Source organism: Gossypium raimondii, chromosome 9 (genome assembly GCF_025698545.1).
Source record: "Gossypium raimondii isolate GPD5lz chromosome 9, ASM2569854v1, whole genome shotgun sequence".
NCBI classification, from domain to species: Eukaryota; Viridiplantae; Streptophyta; class Magnoliopsida; order Malvales; family Malvaceae; genus Gossypium; species Gossypium raimondii.
In genome coordinates, this window is record NC_068573.1 from 20,194,805 (window position 1) to 20,212,724 (window position 17,920).

The following is a 17,920-nucleotide window of genomic DNA, read 5'->3' on the forward strand; positions in this document are numbered from 1 at the left end:
GTCAGACCATGGCTATCTATTCTATTAATAGGACCCATTCCAAGACTTCTATTAATTAATTGAGCCGAGTCTTGCATATTGATTGGACCATATTATAGGTTTGCATTATTACTTGTCCTACAATATTGCTTTTGACTAATGCTACCGATGGAGAAATCAAACCAATAAACATATGTGAGACCCAGAAACCTCTTTTTTTATGATAATGGTTTAGGCATTATGACGTAAATGGACCTTTTTTTTCTTTTTAAATGTTAAGGAATTCAACTTTAAGAGATATATTTTTATAAAAGGTAGAGTACGAATTATCCAGGATTAAATTCAAGATCAAATTTCAATTGAACTTGTGTTGTACTCGAGATTGTTTTTGAATGCTTTGAATTAAGAAATAAGGAGAGAGAATGGTTTAGTTTTGAGATATTGGATGTAAAATTATACTAAAATGATGTTAATAAACGTATCTAAAAGTCCTTGAAACACTTTTTCATAAATAAACATAATATTAATCTTTTAAATTAAATCCTATGGGAAGAATTCATTTGAATCTTTGTATTTTTCAGCATGCTTTTGTACCATTAATATTTTAATAATCTAATTACTAAATTTATCGATATAACTGTATTTGTCATACATATAAATTTTCAAACCAATTTAATTTATCTATCATGTTGATCTAAAATATATATATTAATATTTATTGAACAGTAAAAAGTTTTTATAATAGTTAGAAATTTTTAATTTATGTTAGATTTAACATGCATTATTTATATAAATAGAATATAAAATATGACAATTAGTTTGTTAAAATATTAATCGTACAAAAATATTTGAAAATATGTAAATTAAAAAATAATTTTACACTGATGTAAATAGATCTCTCCAATGTAAAAAAAACAAATTCACATACATCAGAAGGGCATATTGATTGCCTAGCCCTATTCAGAGCATCGGGTCGCCAATGGATATGAAATGAAGGAGCATTGTTCCACTTTTGCAGGACATTCCTTAAAAGAAAAATGCACCCATAGACCATACCTGTACACTTCAGAAACATCTGTTAACACTTAAAAGAATAACATGATGAACCATGTCATGTGCACGTGTGTTGTCATCATTGTACCAACACGTTATTCACCCACACACACGTGTTACGATACAGTAAACCTAAATTCATTTCTTTATGGTCATGGAGCGATTGAATTATCTGCCTTAACCTAACGGTAATGGAGGTTAACACTAGTAAATCAGTAGATTATGATATCGTGTAATGTGTTTAATCACCAGTGGTTTAAATTTAATTTAAGAACGTACATACTAATAATGAGAAGATTGAAGTGGAAGTGCCAAGATAGTTCATCTTATAGCCGGTATTGATTCTACTGAACAAAGGTAGGATACAAGTTGGGTGCATGCTCATTATAAAACTGGGGACGGAGGTGGGGCTGTAGGATTATAATTGGGTTTTGACTTAAACATCAAAATAAAAAAAATGATGTTTTACCCTTACATACACTTCTTTTTCAAAACTTCATCATAAATTGGTAGGCTGTCTATTCAGTATTTTAACCTTTTTTTTTTCTTTTTGTCATCATAATAACATTTACCTACATTCATAATTGTTGTTGTAACAGAACTCTATTATGTCAAACAATAATAAGCCATTGTTGGAGCCACAGTTTGAAAATAAATTCAGATGGCTGATGACGTTTTACCAAACATGATTGAACAACTGGGCACAAGCAAAGACAGCAAATTTACCTGGAATGTTAAAAGAAAACAGGTGCAAACATTTATTTAATCAGCTACACAAGTTCAAAAGCAATCAGCAGTTTACAGCCTCAGTAGTGGCTTCTAACAAAAGATTACAGAAATTGGAGACTATGCTAACTGTTCTCTTCTTCAAAATTTACTGCGCTGCTATTATAGTCCTGTTTACTAGCCCCAAGATACAAGATTCTACACCATACAGATAAAAAACAATCCACTATACAACATTTGTTTTCCTTTCTCAATATCATATGAACTAAAGACACCAAACCTGATCTGAATAAGCTTTTAAATGCTGTCATTCATCCTACAACAGGCATCGCTCCTCATGAATTGTTCCGTACAAGTTGTTAAATATTTTCCATAACCTACCTGCCTTGATATCTGCTGCTTTACAAGAAGCTTGTTCCCAAAGTAAGATCATTTAAATTAGACAAAATTTGGGAACGGGTCGTTCCAATCTGATGAGCAATTTCAAGTTGTTCCTCCAATGGAAGCATTTCATAACTGCAAAACAATTTCAAAATGTGCAGCCGTTAATACACGGTTCCCATTGATCACATACGCTAAATGATCTATTGATTTAAATAATTCTAGCCAATGTTATTATCAGCATTTCTCACCTCACAAATTTGCATGGGATATTAGTTTAAACAAAGAAAGCAAATGATATATGTTATATTTTCATAAGGAAATTTTTCTCTTGGGCTTTAGTGGAGTAATACATTCTAATACACGGTCAGGCATGCCCACCAAAAACTTGAAAATGCAAATGTTATGCTTGGAGAAGAAGGAAAGTCGTAATGTCATTAATTCTTATATCACGAGCAGTACAACATGGGGTTGAACTAAAAGAAATGCAAGTTCTGGCACTCAATTTGATATTATAAGATGAAAATTCTTTCAGAGACAAAAAAAGATGTTACTTACTGGCAAAGCAGTTCACAATCAACTATGCTGTCAGGACCAGGCCTATGAGCCTTTCCATTTGAACGAAAATGGCGAAAAGATCTTGGGTTTAAACCAGCTACATGTGGAACAGCATCAACAAGCTTTTTCTGTAGAGACTGCAACCTACGAAATGTAAGTTCATCAAGAGGAGCTATACAGCCAATGCTGCCATCCAGAGTACCAAATAACAAAGCAAATCGATTGGTTTTATCAGGGCCAGCAGTGGCACTAGTTCGACCAGAAGTAGAAAGCATCTGGAGCCGCAAGAACTTAGTTACACGGGCACCAACATGGAATTCAGCCCTTGAAAGAAGCTTCTGTCCCCTCCAACTTTCAGACATCTTTGGTGCATAATAAAATACCTGAATGGCAGACAGTAGCATCAAAATTGTCAAAATTGATAATAAACAATCAAACTAAATGAGAAATGAACATAGTTCAACAAATAGTTCAAACGGTGTAGATCCTAATGGCAAATGATGAAGCAAACTTCAGCTGGATGAATTAAGGCCTTTAGTGCAAGAAATAGGAGGGCAGTGTCTACAAGATGCCTATGAATGTTAAATTGTTAATAGCCAAGTATTCAAAATAACCACTTCCTTCTCAAGTTGTATCATCCATGATTTCTTTGTGTCCCTAGCTACGCCTATGTCTGGGGAATGGTACAGTAAAATTTCATGATATCAAATACATATTATAAATGGAAAAAAACACCATATACACAAGTTTAAATACAAAATGGCAGAAAAGATGGATGCGATAACCTGAATATTCTTTTGATCATCAGAAACCATAAGACTTAAGGTACTTCCATCAATCAAAAATTCTGTTGCAAAACAATCAAGGGAGCCAAAATCCTTGGCCAATAAGCTAAGTTGAGCACCCTGTTCCTTCCAACTAAGGAAATATATGCTCTTGTGAACATCACCAAGTAGAATGAAATTCTTGACCTGCAGTTCATTGTAGGTATTAACTAAAGAATTCATTAAAATAATAAATAAATAAATGCAAAAGGGCCACTAAGAACTATTTGCAGTCAACAGAGAGTTCAAAACATCATCTATAGAAGGTAAAATAAAATAGATCACATCATATCAGATGGAATAAAATAAAGTCAGACTGGTATTCAAGGCCCTTACACCTAGAGCATTTCATTAAGATAGTCAAGGTAAGTAACACTTACAATATTTAAGCTCACAACATATAATGGTGGAGCATCATAAAATGCAATGCCATTCAACTCACTACCAGTCCAAATATGTAGAATAATTTTAGGACCAGAAGCTATCAACAGATGACCTTGAAGGGAGGCTAAAGCAGATATAGCACCTTTTAGTTCCTTTGAATAGACCTCTGAAACCTATAAAATATAAAAATCAATTCATAGGTTCAAATCAGATATGAAGCAAATATAGAATAGATTTGGATTAAACATTTTGGACATGAAAAATTAGAGAATCAGAAAATACCAGATTCTGATTATTATCAGTGCTCCTTCCAATAGAAAACAAAAGCACGCGTCCTCGTGCTGCAACATCCTCTCCTTGAACGTAAGCAGTCCCAATAGCCAAAAGGGTTTCATTCTCTTTTGTGGTGGTATTCTGCAATAAAGCACTGTCTAAATACAGCTTTTTTCCCCTAAACAGAACAAAGAATGCCTATCCCCAGAAAGACATGACAATAACATAAATGATCCAATTCGAAAGTATCCAGGCCAGACTCCATCCAATATCTTAATTACCATTCAACCCAATACTTACAGAGTTGTCCCCTCACATTTTGTAAAGATTAAATTAAGCTATGAAATGTGACCCAATACTTACAGAGTTGCCCCTCACATTTTGTAAAGATTAAATTAAGCTATGAAGCGTGATACATCAAGCATGATCTTCTATCATGCTCTCTATAAAAGACTAACACAAAGACATGCATTCTATCATCCTTCAAATCAGCCCTCTTCCAGAACCATGAAAGCACATAAGCCAAGACTAAAACAACCAGAACAACAAAAGAAAAAAGAACTTACAAACAAAGTGACCACTCTCACAGTTAAAGCATTTTCAGAACTCTGCATTGGAATAGTTGCCTTAGTTTCCCAAGGACCACCAGATTTTTCAGGTTCCAAAATCCGAACCTCAAACTCCTCCACAGTATAAGTTCGGTGCAATTCATCAGAACTTAAATTAAGATTGTCCATCTGATGGCCAGCTTCTTGATCAACCAATGATGATAGCACTTGATTAACTGGCTTATGAACCTGCAATTATAGTGATCAGTACAGAACTTTGGGAAACAGTCCCAACCCCCTCCACCCTCCTAGATCCGCCATACTTCTTGTAACTTACACATAGGAATAAAGCAGCAACTTCATAGTAAAACTTGAATTATGTATGCAGTAGACGGGGCTAGGCAAATTCTTCCTAACTAAATTTCCATTGAATGCAAGTATATGCTCTGATAAAATGCTTAATTATTGTAGCTACTTTAAGAAGAAATTGAGAAACCAACATCTACCAATCTTCTAAAATGTTAATAAATCTAAACAATTCAGCAGGAATTAATTACAAACCAGCAGCCTAGCACTAACAACATGCATGCATGTTTGCAGAATTCAATAGCAGAAAGTTTGCGAGAATGAATTGTTCTCAATATTTGAAGTTCATTTTCAAACCATTAGAAGCCAGAAAAGACAGCCAGCATGGGTCCCCAGCCATATGTAGGCTACATTACATTGTAAAGGTTTATATAGCAACAGGCATTGTAGATATTAATATCATACCAAAAATAAATAGTAGAGAAAAGAAGGAATATGCTTACAGGAACTGAAACTATAAGTGGGTACAGATTCCTCTCAGCAAAGTAAGTAACTTGATGTGGAGTGCCCCTCAGTGGAATCTAACCCAGAGAAGAAGTTTCTATTAAGTACACTGACAAAAAAATAAATTATGTGAATAATTTCTACTGGTAAGATAGGTTAGAAATCACCTTTTGCACAGGCCAATAGTTGTCATAGTTCGATGTAGATGGCATTTGGCAGATCTTCAGAATACCCTAGGATTAAAGATACCAAAAAGAATTTTCTGTTTTAGCCATTATGCAAAAGCTTATTGCTTAAAAATATAAAAGCTGAAGTAAAATCTAACCTGTGATGTAACATATATGAACCCATGATTACAGTTTACATTATGAAGAACAGTGAAAGCTACAATAGATCCATCACATATCTGAAAAACAAAGAAACAATATGAGAAGAGCGCACACATCCTTACATAATATGATGAAACAATTAAAGATGTAATTGTCAAAAGTTGACAATATTCAATTAAAGATTTCATTCATTATTTATAGGCACCCACATAAAATATCTAGCAGAATCCTTCCTGAACTGGGCAAATTTTAAATGGCATTGAGACCATATCCATAAAAAAATTAATTTGAGAAAGAAGATTTAAGTCAATGTAGCAAATGAGAAAAACATAGATTCTCAAATAGGCCGAGAGTTTCTAACTATAATGTTACAATGGTGCAGTAGACAAGAAGAAAATAATTATCATGTATACTCGGTCCAAATTTTATCAGTTATTTTATCAATTTGCAACTATTGAAATCACATTAAAGTTTGTGCAAAAATTTATAGAAAACTGTATCTAACTTTAGACCATTAAATTATTTATATCCTATTGCATGAGAAACTTGATTTCAGACCTGTGGATGAATGCGAAGGCGTTGCCTAAACACCATAAACCAAGCTGGTCTTAACCCAGAGAGGAAAAACCCTTGATAACCACTAATGTTCTTAAAAATTGTAATCCTTTGGGATAATGTTCCATTTGATGTCTCCTCCCTTGTGTATGCATCCAAGGAAACACGAATAAATCTCAAATTCCTAAGCCTAGAAGCATTGACATTGCTCAAGCCAACAGAATTTTGTGCAGAAGCTGAACCTTCAACTTTCGAAGCATTATCTGGACCTTCAAACAGGTAAGCATGATAACAAAGAATTGTTCCATCTGTTAATATACCAAAAATAAATGGGCGACTGTGATTTCCAGACCACCTCTGCATGGCCAACTCAACAACCTTCAAGTTGTGTACATTTTCCTTCCTGCTTTGTCCAGCCAATTCTTCAGAACTTTTGTTAATAGGTTTCTCAGAACCTTCAGAAGACTCCTGTGAATAGGCATCAACAAGGTGGGCTCTTCCAGATGCGAATTTTTCAACAGAGAAAACACAATTGAAATTAGGCACATCAAATATTTCAAGAGCACCATTCTCATAGCAAATGACACAATATATATCCCCTTGATCATGTGGCCCTCCATCAGCACTGTCAATGGACTCCCCAATGCCAGTGGAAAGCCACGCATCACTACTTGCTTTGCGGAGCCATGGCTCTGGACCTTTATCATGATACAATGAACAAGCAGATACCCTTTTCTTTGAGCCTTCAAAGGCAGCTGGACTGTTTATAGAAACAGTGCACGTAGCAGGATCTGTAATTCAAAGTTAAACATAAAACCATCAAGAAATCCAGTAACAGAAGCAACAGGATGCCACATTGCTGCATGGTTTTGTAACACAGTAAAGACAAGTTATGAAGGTTCATGGCAAGTAAAGAGAGATGCAAGTTAACAAACACATGCATAAATATCATCTATGACAAACCATACCTCCAACAAGGAGCAAAATGCTTCCATCAGTCATTCTTAGCAACACATACGGATCCGCAATAGAAACAGACATAACCGTAGAATTATCAGAACCAGAGCTAGTTTCAGAGTTTGGCAATGGAATACTCAGTTCTTGAGTCATAAAAGAACCATCCAGAATTCGAGCACCACGTTCAAAAACCTGGATAACACGACGCCTAAAAGAACATGATGAGAGAAGTATTTAGAATTTTGTATGTGAATGTAAGCACCTCTAAACATGAGCGTGCAAACGAATCCTGATCTTTAAAGTAACACATCCATAAGTCATGCATGCCCAATGATATTTAACTTGTAAATACTATAGTTAGAAGCATGGTATCTAATCTATTACATGGCTAAACGGACATAGAAAGCAAAAAAGAAACAAAATTTTCTAAGGCAGGTTTCAAACTTGTCAAGCAAGAAAACTCTTCAAGTTATTCTAAGCAAGGTATTGTTGAATAACAACAATGTCATTTCACTTGAGATTCGTAAAAACTCCCAAGAGTTTAGGTTCAAGTGAAAAAATAATTAGGATCAATAAACTGTATGGTGAGTATGCAAATCAGCTAAATGAAACGGTGGCATTGAAATGATAAAAGCAGACGGCGTTTACTGGCACCTATTATAAATAAAAATAGAACACCAGAAAGGAAATCGTTCTTCTTGAAAATCTAACCACAAACCAAGACAAAATATTTTCATCAAAATATATAGAGCATGTTAGTGTTGTCACCTTCCAAACAAATTTCCTGCAGCAATTGTTCTACCTTGAACGTAATAGTCTACACTTTCAGTCACTTCAGTCAAAAGATCAGCAGTTTCAAGAACCTGATCACCATAGTGAGTTAAGCAGTGGTCAACATAGAAAGTCAAATGTACAATTTGTAAGCTAGTAGTAGCCATTCTCTCCCTTTTTGTTAGCAAAAACAGCAATTTCAAACATTGAGATTTGAAAGACATTTTTTATCTGCAACCATCTCTTTAAGCTTCTTACAAAATGTTACTTTATTAGCAAAACTAAAGTGAATCTGATAAAGAATTAAAGTGATAAATCATTTCTCATTCTCAGGTGTTCTGATGCTAATAAAAGAAATTGGAATAGACAGATAATTAATACATTATCTGTCATAGAGAAAGCTAGCAAAGAGAAAAGCCAATAAAACAAAAGGTCTTCTAAGGTTAGGCATGAGATTATACCATAGTTCGTGCCTCCAGACTTATAATCAAATACGCATGATATTCATCATCATCGTCAGCCAGTTTAGAAGAATCAGCATTGTGACCGCGTGTGCTCTTGTGGTAAACAGTCCAAATTCCTTTACAACCAGTTAGTTCAACCTGCAGATGCAGAAGTGTGCATGTAATGATGCATGCATAGAGTTTCACAGATGATGGTTCTAGCACTAAGAAGTGATGTTTACAACTGAAAATGCAATAGTTAGATTACCAGTAGCAACCAGAAAATGTGTTTACATGGATTATATCAACATTATAAAATTTTAATCAGGTGAAATTCAGTCAAAGCTGGAGTATGAATGAACCTCAGTAATCATTTCAGGACGAATCGACTGCCGAAGAACGCAGAGGGCACCATTCTTTCCATGGCCAGAACAGCACACCTGAAAGATTAGCCAAGAACAGACTTCAGGCACAACATAACTGCAAATCATTTAGAGGAAAAAATGCAAACAGTGGATAAGAAAATGAAATAACTGCTAAAATAGCCAATACATAAATAGGAAAATTTTAGGTAGCCACACCTTCATAAAAGTGGTGCCAAATTCAAATCAGAACCCCAAACCCAAACCCACATCCGTATGCATTAGTCAAAGCTGAGTAGATAATAAGTGTCTAACTCGCTAAAACTAACCAGTTCATAGTTACTTTGTTTGGCTATTCCCGTTGCATTTGCATCAGCATTAATCCTCAGGCCATATGAGAAGTCCTTCAAAGGGCCAACATTTATTAACGAGTCCCTCACTGCAAACAAGAAAGCTTTCTGCACGCATGGAGAAAGAGAAACATAATAGGGTGTAAAAGTTGAGAAATAATAACCATATCCATTACAATAATGAGCCATGCAGAATAAAATACATGAAACAAATGCAAATGATAACAGAAACATTCTTCTCTTGATGATAACTGCAGTACAAATTTTACCTAGTGAGACACCATTGGTACAACAAATAATTTCCCAAACCTACTAAACAAAGAAATTGCAGAACTACAACTTTAACGCAGGAACTGTCAAAATTAGAAAGCACAGGAGCTGGTTCCAAAGGAATGAAGCAATTGTCCAGTTTATTTCAACTGCAAAACTACAAAATCAGCCTAAGCTTTTTATTACTAGTTGATTATTTGGTTGCAAATCCCAGAAGAGTTTGATTTCTGTCCCCTTATTTTAAGAATTTCTTCCTAAGATGAAGCTTAAAAGCATCAACAAAAGGCCCTGTATTAATTATAGAGGTACACCACCTGTGCTGATTCACTGTTATTTGGGGTTGAACCATACAAGGAAAGCTCTTCACTGCCAACTGCATCTTGCAAAGCATCAGAGGATGACCTTCGCAAGCGCTTGGCCAGAGGGACGTCACCTTCAATATCTCCAACCTAGAAGAATAGAAAACCAGAAAGAAATCTTTATAGCATTCCAACAGAAAACAATTTAATGAAGACCAATTTTAGAATGAACTATGAAACTATGCCGAAATGATGCCAAGATATTCCTGGAATGTGAGATAACAGCCCTTCAGTGTGGGATTATCAACCAACTAATAGTGCCTAAAAGGTCAAGTGTGCATAGAAGATACTGAAAACAGCATGGGTATGTTGCACAATCCAGAAACAACAATACCTCAAAACTATTTAATTTAGTTTATAAATTGCCATGATATTCCTGGAATATGAGATAACAGCCCTTCAGTGTTGGATTATCAACAAACTAATAGTGCCTAAAAAGTCAAGTGTGAATAGAAGATATTGAAAATAGCTTGGATGTTGCATAATCCAAAACAACAATACCTCAAAATAATTTAATGTTAGCATACAAATTACAGAATAGAAGCTGATAGCAAACACACCTCTTCCTTCAAGCCAGATGGCAAGGTTGATGCTCCCGATCCACTGCTGAATTGCACAAGTAAACTATCTCCTAATCGACTACCCAAAAAGACCAATGAATTCCCAATAGTTGTAATGTCCTAAATGAATTAAAGCAAAATTCCCAACATAACTAGTCAATGACAAGAAAAAATTGGAAATAAATATATTTCGGCATGAGCTTGAAAATTTTAACGATTAACTAACCGAAGTAAGTACTGAAGCCTTAGACTTGGAGAGGTCAAGTCTCTGCACAACCCTTCAAAGGAGAAAAGAAACAATTAAAAACCAAGATCTGTAGCAACTTCACTAATTTCATGACTACAAAGTAAAAAAAGAAAAAACTAAGCATGTCAAAGTATGCTGCTTGGACTCTCCATTTTTCTTGGAGTACCCATGTCCGACAAATGGATATTGGGATGTGACCTCCAAGGATCTTCCAAATACATGGAAAACCATAGAAAAGTCTGACAATACCCATGTCATATACATACACGTATCCAATAGTCACACCGAGTCTGAGTATACAACAAAGAATAACCTCAAGCAGTCTTCAAGAATCATATGTTTTCTTAGCTTAATTGGTCAATGACTTAGGGTGGGTTTGGATGGGCGATTGGGTGCGGTGCGGTGCGTTTAGCTTACTTTTTGTCTCACGCCACAGTATCGCTACAGTGTCTAATCTCACCGCCACCGCTGTTTTTATACTAACCGCAGGTAAACGCACCGCTCATCCAAACTCACCCTTAGTAGAGAAAAATTATATTACTTCTTAAACAAAACTAATTTTAATTTGTTCCAGTTTATTTATAAACTAATGATGTAAAGTAATGAGGGAATTCGAGTCATGAATAAAGATTTCAAAGAGGAAAACCCATCTTCTAGGACAAAATATAACAAATTAATAAAACTTAAGAAACCAATTGTATCATATATCTGATATCAATAAGGGCGTGCTTGCAGCAGAACTTCTGCCTCAACCTAACCCTTCTGAATAATAGGACCTCATTACTGCCACTTATATGCAAATTTTATTTCCTATTTCGAGCAAAAGATCATAACATTTTGACTATCAGCCAACACAAGAATCCAATACTCGTTAAAATTATTCCCTTACCAGCACCTTGATGAAGATTGCTATGCAATATCATTACTGTCTACCAATTCAATTATTTATGCCATCAGAACAAAAAAAGACAGTTCTAGTTCTGCAGCTTAAAGGAAACCAACATAAAAGAGAAAAATGACAACCAAATGAAGAACACTTACCTCCCATCATAAACAAGGGTCAGCAGTAGTAGTTCTCCAGTCTTTGCTGAAAGCAAAGCTACATCATTAAGTAACCAAGTTGCATTAGCAGCATCAAGTTCTACGTTGAAACTTGATCTTGGAAGTTCTTGACTAAAATAAAAAACAAAACACAATCAGTGTGAGAGGCTAGGACTCCAGAGAAAAAAGGGGGGGGGGAGAATCGAAAGCAAAATTTCAGAAGACTCATTAACAAACATTAGATGCTTAACACATTTAACCATTATCTTGAAAGCCACTTTAACAAAATAGACCACCGCGAAAAAGAAAAAGTGAGATACCAATCAATTAATGTGAAGATCAGTCGTTACTGTCAAAACCAACAGGCAACTTCTGAAACACACAAATGATTCAAACAGCTATTCAAGATTGATCAGATAAGCATATATAACACAGTGCCGACCATTTTCACACTGGAATGAAGAATGCCCTACGGCACTAATTTGTAATCCACCACCTTTCTCAGAGAAATAAGTGATACTGACAAGATACCAGAACAAGCTATCATCCTTTGACAATAATGACTCCACACACACACTACCACTTTCATATTGTTGTAAAAGCATATTGAAAGTTGCAACAGTTGAGGTTGACAATAGAGATGTCAAGATTAAATTCCAAGAATTCTTCAATTATGGTTTTTATTTCATGTAAGGCTTAGAACTTATTCAAGTTATGATCACATTTAAGCTCTTAATTAAGAAAGATTCTTTTGGGACTACATGCAGGGCCTGAATTAGAATGGAGATCCCAATTTTCTTCAATTAGATTTTATATAAGAATGCGTCAAGCTGTAGGTGCAGGGATGTAGCAGGATCAGGTCAATAAACACTTGTGTATGTGTCTGTCAGAGAGAGAGAGAGAGAAATGACCTGTTATCAACAGAAGCAGCATAATTGTTCAAAGCAAGTGCGCATGTTGCTGACTGCAGAAACAGACTTGCAAGTTATGGGATTCTTAAGGATAAACTAGAAAAAGTAGATGATCCACATATCACTAAATCAAAATTTAAACAGAAAGTAATCTTACAAAAAAATGCCAGACCAGCTCATGCCTAGACAATGGAAGTCTACCTGACTATGATAATGAATCATATTTGCACTAATCACAAGAACGCCTCCAATTGGTGATGGAACAGCAAGTAGCTTATAAGCATCATGAGGAAGATTCTGAAATAAAGACATGCCAATAATCATAAGGTTGGCTTTTGGAAGGACTACCCAGAAACCTCCAGCTCATCAAAAAATACAATGTTTCTGAATTTTACACTTAATTTGCTAGAAAAGATTAGCATAGAAAAGCTGAAATAATGCTTTTGCAGTATTCATTGGTAATTTTTAATAGATCACGTGGTTGACACACAAATTTTCACGTTGCAAGGAATTAAGCATTAAATCACCATTTTTCAATAAAAGCCACAGAATAGGTAGTCAATCAAAAGCACAAACTTCTATCTTCAGCACATATCTAGCAGCCACAACCTTTCATTGGAAGAGAGGAAGGAAGAAATTGATTTATCTTAGTCAAATTTCATTTCTAGCTTAGCGCATGTTGCTTTGACCCTTCATTTTTTTTAAGTACTTGTATCTCACACTCATGTCCGACACATGGATATGGAGACATGGCCTCCTAGGATCCTCCAAATTCATGGAAAAACTTGGAAATCCCTAATTATACCCATGTAAGACACATATCCCCAACCGACACTCACACCTGAATCCAAGTAATGTATATATCAAAAGCATTTCTATTAATAGCTATAAAACATAACTATCATGTTGAGAACATACAGCTGCTGACCATATGAGGGGATGCTGCTTCAATGTTGTGCTGATACTAAGAGCAGAAATCATACAAGTATGGTGCTTCCAAGAGACTCTTCCAGCCCAAGTAAGTTCCCTCTCATGAAGTATAACCATGACCGGCTCAATATAACCTAGATTATTTTTAAATATAAGAAACTATTGAAGAAAGTAGCTCAAATAAATTTAGAAAAAGAAAGAAAAAGCAACAGTGTCAACGTCTAAATGGATATCAGCTGTAATTAACATGATTGAAATGCTTTTCAACTGTGACATTATGAGTAATAAAATGAAGTCTAGCAAGTTTTCCAAGTAATCCAATTTCAAGTAGCCAATATAAGAGTGACAGTCTAATAAAGACCCCAAAGTCATTAAATTTAACTAGAATCCAACAAGGAGAAAGAGGTTCACATAACCAGCTAAAAAATTCGAGACTGATAGATGATTTTCTACAAATTGAAACCAAATATAGGTACACTAACTTGCTAAAGAGCAAATACTTCCAACAAAATCTTAAAATCAATAAGAGACATAGTTGCTCAACCTTACCATGCACAAATATGAAGTCTTTTATGTGCTTCATATCCAAATCTCGCAAATTAATAATGTAAGATGATTCAACACGAGCAGAAACTGTGGCTCCAGATCCAAAAGCATCATCCTCACCAACAAATCCAGAACCAGCCTGAAAAATAAAGTTTCCATATCAAAAATAGAAGAAAACTGCTGAGGCCTTCTTAAGAATGCTTATGACCTTTTAACATCAGCCACCACAAGGACCCTCCCATTTCTTGAGAACTTCAACTTTAGAATACTGGTTTTTGTGATTTTAGATGTATAAATAAGTGTGAGATTTCCAACAATTAACCTTTGTTCAGAATTTACCAAGAACATGAATCTTTTAACAAGAACCTGTTTTTTCAAAAAATGAAATACTAGATTTCCAACAATTCAAATGTTATTCTTCTTCTGTATTATGGAAATAGTTCTTAGCTAAAGCATTAGAAGGAGAAGTAATACTCCTCGTCCACAGAAATAGGAGTTCAAATATATGCAACTTCAAGAATATTGGGTTTGTAGGAATTACTATTCTCAAGCAGCTGTCAAACAAACAGCAGAACTTTTGAAGTCTAACTGAAAAATACACACCTAGAAAACATAGGTAACAATTACAGTGATACACACTACCATTTTCTCCCTACAGGCCTATGCATGAAAAGGATTTTCATAGTGCCATTAGATATAGAGAAGTGAACTATGAAATAGTCAAAAGAATAGGAAGCAAAAGAGACCTGAGCAGCTTTAAGTATTATCATTTGCAAACCATAAACAAGAACACCGCTACATCTGCCTTGAGGATCAGCCTTTACCAAAGGGCCTCTTGCAAATGATTCTCTCCCCCTTTTCAAATGAAGCCACTCTGGGCCCTCAAAACAGTGCATTGAGCTGGAAAGAAATCACCATCAAGGAGTAAGTGTCTGGCTTCCAAAATTGGGGAACAGGCTATATATTGGACAAATAGTTCTACGATAAGAATCAAAACTAGGAGCACAACAAAGAATCCACAAATCAGAATGGTATGAATAGCATTTTTCATGATATATCCTTACCTTGTTTGAAGACTATGGGTTGAATCATCAAACTCCAGGACCGCAATTTTGGCATCTTGAAATGTTAAGATAATTGAATCTCTTCTCCTAGAGACATCACCACCTCCTATTGATAGAACCGCCATAGATTCAACATTACCATGCAATCTGCGGTAGAATTTTTTAACACCCAAAAAAACATAAAAACATCCCAAAGAGAAGTACAGCAAGTCAGAAAGCACACAAGACCTTACAAACAACACAAGGGAAGAAGGGAAAATTTTTCAGGCTGCATTTTGGTTGGCATTTTCATTACTTGATATAACCAACACAAAAGCAGAACCATGTTGATTCAAAATGAATACTATATGACTAACAAGTAACACCAATACAAATATAACGGTTCCATATAGAAGTAAAATCATATGCGTTTTTACTCTCCATGAAATTCAATTTTTAATTTTCTTATTCCCGTTTATAAAAATTTGCTTTTTTTTACATTCGAATGCGTGTTTGGCTTTTAGCTTCGGAAAGCAAAAGATATGGAAGCAAAATATGAACCAAACACCAAGAAATCCCGCTACTTATCCAATTCATTTCCGATACTCGCTGAGCAAACTGCCACATAAATTCAAAAACAAAAAAAAAGTACTACGAAATCAAAGTAAAGGCCAAAACTAAACATAAAGGATATGCGTGCATTTTAAAAAGGCCTTATGGATTCGGAGCCAAACCTATAACTGCAAACGAGCTCGAGTGAAACGGCAGAGACCCCATCCATAATGCCACCGCGCTTGACTTCCGTGGAATTTCTGGCTTCTCTGGTGCCCTCTTCTTGAACCCTGACTACATAGAGTTCGAGAACATTAGCAGCAGTGACGATAAGGTTAGGAACGGGACCAATGCCGCGCCTAGAGGACCAGTCGGATTCAAGATCTTCGGTGTGGTTGAGAGGAATTTGGGGCGTAAAATCGGCACGGCAGTTAGTCACGAAGCCGGAGGCGCAGTTCTCGATACCGGTGGGCCAGTGCATCATCTTGTAGGCCGCGTAGCTCATTGTGGAAGCCGAGGGGAGTTTTAGGGTTTCTGGATTTCAGAGAAAGAGAGAAGGGGGGGATTTAGCCGTTTAGAAGTTTAGGGAGTAAGACTGAGAACGGAAGAGCCAAAGTTTGAGCTCCAAAGTAAAGCGACAAATAAAAAAAACCTCAACTCATAAGAAGAAAATGAAATATAATATTATTTTTAAATTAGTTTGCCTTTGGTGTTATAGGCTCAGTTTGACTTAAGGAACCAAAGTCTTTTTTTTTTTTTCTTCCTTTTTTTCCTGAAAAACAAAAAAATGAAGAAAATGTATTTAGTTAAAGTCAAAAAAATTAACTAAACCCCTGTATTAAATTTACACTAAATTAAGTTTTATCATTAACAAAAATAATCAATTATATCTCTCGGTTAACAATTTTGTTATTAACCATGACTGTTAAAATAAATTGACAGACTAAACCGATAATAACACGTGGTAATTTATGGTTTAATCTAATATTTTTCCCATAAAAATGATTAAAATTATGAAAATTGATATAAATTTATAAAATATTAGAAAATTATTACAAAACTAGTTTTCTTAGCCATGCGAAGCACGAATTTACTTAGTGTATAAATTAATTATAATCCATAGAATTATGAAAATCTATCAATATTTAAGTTTAATAATAAATTATTTAATAAGTAAATTTAAATAATTTGATATATGCAGATGATGCTATTGATTATAATATTGATTATAATAATAAAACAACCAATACACCTTTAATTAATAATAACGTAAATTAGTACTTATATATAAATGTATTGATTTAATGTATTTAAATTAAAAGATATATGTAATAGATTCATATTTTATATATAAAATATCTACACATACTACAATTTAAGTGCATATACTAATATTTATTTAAATTTAAATTTAGCTTTTTAATAAAAATAGTACAAATTTATAGGGTAAAATAGTGAAGAAATTGACCTTTATAAGGTAAGTGTAAGCATGAGAGTGTTCTCTAGCTAAAGTGGGATTAAAATTAATTTTAATGAAAATAGTGAAAAAAGTGAGCTACGAGAGTCTTCTCTAGTCAATATGAGATTAAAATTAACTTTTAAAGTGAAAAATTATCACTTACTTTTTAATGAAAATAGTGAATAAATTTATAGGGTAAGTATGAGCATAGGAGCAAAATTAATTTTTAATGGAAATAGTAAAGAAGTGAGTTATGAAAATATTCTCTAGTCAATATAGGAATAAAATTAACTTTTTTAATGAAAATAGTGACAAAAATGAGGTATGAAAATATTCTCTAGTCAACGTAAGATTAAAATTAAAATTTTAATGAAAATGGTGAAAAGTTATCACTTATTTATAAGATCAATGTGAGATATGAGAGCGTTTTCTAGTTAATATGGGATTAAAATTAACTTTGTAATGAAAATAATAAAGAAATTGACACTTATTTATAGAGTAAGTGTGAGCATTGGAGTGTTCTAAAATTAATTTTATAGTAAATAAGTAAGCTATGAGAGTATTTTCTAGTCAATGGGATTAAAATTAACTTTTATATTATTAAAATTATTTTTAATGAAAATAGTAAAGAAGTGAGTTATGGAGTATTCTCTAATCGATGTGAGATTAAAATTAATTTTTTAATGAAAATAGTGAAGA

At 34.3% G+C, this 17,920-nt stretch overlaps 1 protein-coding gene across 2 annotated transcripts; it reads right to left on the reverse strand.

The window, feature by feature from the left end:
• Positions 1 to 1,766: 1,766 nt before the first annotated feature.
• LOC105798721 (cleavage and polyadenylation specificity factor subunit 1) lies at positions 1,767 to 16,426 on the reverse strand. 2 transcript variants are annotated; one of them, XM_012628914.2, is made up of 26 exons: positions 15,945 to 16,426; positions 15,232 to 15,378; positions 14,914 to 15,067; positions 14,171 to 14,306; positions 13,610 to 13,755; positions 12,893 to 12,988; positions 12,692 to 12,744; positions 11,781 to 11,912; positions 10,719 to 10,770; positions 10,493 to 10,612; positions 9,888 to 10,022; positions 9,283 to 9,411; positions 8,954 to 9,031; positions 8,610 to 8,750; positions 8,146 to 8,240; positions 7,389 to 7,585; positions 6,424 to 7,211; positions 5,862 to 5,942; positions 5,704 to 5,769; positions 5,536 to 5,613; positions 4,745 to 4,975; positions 4,188 to 4,319; positions 3,902 to 4,078; positions 3,483 to 3,668; positions 2,698 to 3,080; positions 1,767 to 2,274 (listed from the first exon to the last, which is right to left on the reverse strand). In XM_012628914.2, exons 1-26 carry the CDS (start codon positions 16,265 to 16,267, stop codon positions 2,160 to 2,162), a joined length of 4,371 nt encoding a protein of 1,456 aa, XP_012484368.1. In that variant the 5' UTR covers positions 16,268 to 16,426; the 3' UTR covers positions 1,767 to 2,159. The 2 variants fall into 2 exon arrangements, with proteins under 2 accessions (XP_012484368.1, XP_052476710.1); XM_052620750.1 differs by lacking the exon at positions 15,945 to 16,426 and having other exon boundaries at positions 14,914 to 15,124; positions 15,232 to 15,372.
• Between the last annotated feature and the right edge of the window lie 1,494 nt (positions 16,427 to 17,920).